At 49.0% G+C, this 1,421-nt stretch overlaps 2 protein-coding genes across 4 annotated transcripts in view; one reads left to right on the top strand and one right to left on the bottom strand.

Annotated features, from left to right (window-relative positions):
* Window positions 1-1,421, bottom strand: part of LOC116816480 (uncharacterized) — a 560,774-nt gene that overhangs the window by 81,316 nt on the left and 478,037 nt on the right. The window lies entirely within an intron of this gene.
* Window positions 284-1,421, top strand: part of LOC116821732 (uncharacterized) — a 17,848-nt gene continuing 16,710 nt past the window's right edge. Inside the window, 1 exon segment of the mRNA XM_075070442.1 lies at window positions 284-1,405. Coding sequence (XP_074926543.1) covers window positions 331-1,405 — 1,075 coding nt within the window. The 5' untranslated portion in view covers window positions 284-330.

The raw sequence follows: 1,421 nt of genomic DNA on the forward strand, positions 1-1,421 counted from the left end.
TGCTCCGTGACTGAAAGAAATACCTGGGACTCCCTAAAAAGGCTTTGGGAGTTCTCAGAGTTCAGGAGGATCCGCAGGAGGGCTTGTATCCTATGGGCAGCTGTTGCTCATGGCTTCCTACCCATCCTCACTGACACATGCCAGCAGCTCCCTGCCTAACAGATACAATTCTGCCTCCACATCCCCTCTTCTCGCTGCTATGGAGAAAATTTGAGGAGAATTCACTACCCGGGTTTTTTTTCCTGTCTCTCCAGCTCTAATTTCAGTCTTCTTTCTTTCTTTTCCATCCTTGTTTCTGACGTTTTTCTCTCTGTCATAGCAGGTGCTGGGATGGTAAGTGAGAACAAGGAGCTGAATCCTGAGCAGGAAGATGCTGAGCAAGTGGAAGAGCATGGGGGATTATCACAAGGATCCCAAGGGAATGTGTCCAGGCATCATGTGAAGGGGAAAACCTGTGAGAGTCAGCACAGGCCAGAGAGGCAGAAGGGAAACCAGCCCAGGGAGAAAGTGGGCAAATCCATTAATTGTCAGGGGACTCACCAGAACGCCAAGGAAATCACAGCCCAGCAGAGAATACCTGTAGGAGAGAGAAAAAACACATGCACTGGGTGTGGGAAACACTTCACTCTGAACTCCACCCTCGTTAGACATCAGCGGATCCACATGAGAAAGCGCCCCTACAAATGCGGTGAGTGCGGGAAACAGTTCAGTGAGAAATCAAACCTTGTCACACATCAGACAAGCCACACAAGAGAAAGACCCTATGAGTGCTACGAGTGCGGGAAAAGCTTCACTCGGCGCTCTACCCTTACTAGACATCAGAGGATCCACACAGGAGATAGACGCTATGAATGCAGTGAGTGCGGGAAGAAGTTCACTCAGAGCTCAGTCCTTATTAACCATCAGAGAATGCACACAGGAGAGCGTCCCTATATATGCTGTGAGTGTGGACAAACATTCGCTCAGAGCTCAGCCCTGTTTAAACATGAGAAGATCCACACGGGAGAGCGCCCTTACGAATGCTCTGAGTGTGGGAAACAATTCATTGAGAAATCAAAATTTATGAAACATCAGACAAGCCACACGGGAGAGAGACCCTATGAATGTTGTGAGTGCGGGAAACAGTTCAGTGAGAAATCAAACCTTACTAAACATCAGACCAGCCACACAGACGAGAGACCTTACGAGTGCTGTGAGTGCGGGAAAAGCTTCACTCGGAGCTCATCCCTTATTCGACATCAGAGGATCCACACAGGAGAGAGACCGTATAAGTGCTGTGAGTGCGGGAAAAGCTTTGCTTTCAAATCAGACGTTAATAAACATCAGAGGGTCCACACGGGAGAGCGCCCCTATGAGTGCTATGAGTGCGGGAGACAGTTCAGTCAGAAATCCAACCTTAGTGCACATCAGAGAGGCCACAC

This window comes from Chelonoidis abingdonii, chromosome 11, assembly GCF_003597395.2.
Source record: "Chelonoidis abingdonii isolate Lonesome George chromosome 11, CheloAbing_2.0, whole genome shotgun sequence".
Lineage (NCBI taxonomy): Eukaryota > Metazoa > Chordata > Testudines > Testudinidae > Chelonoidis > Chelonoidis abingdonii.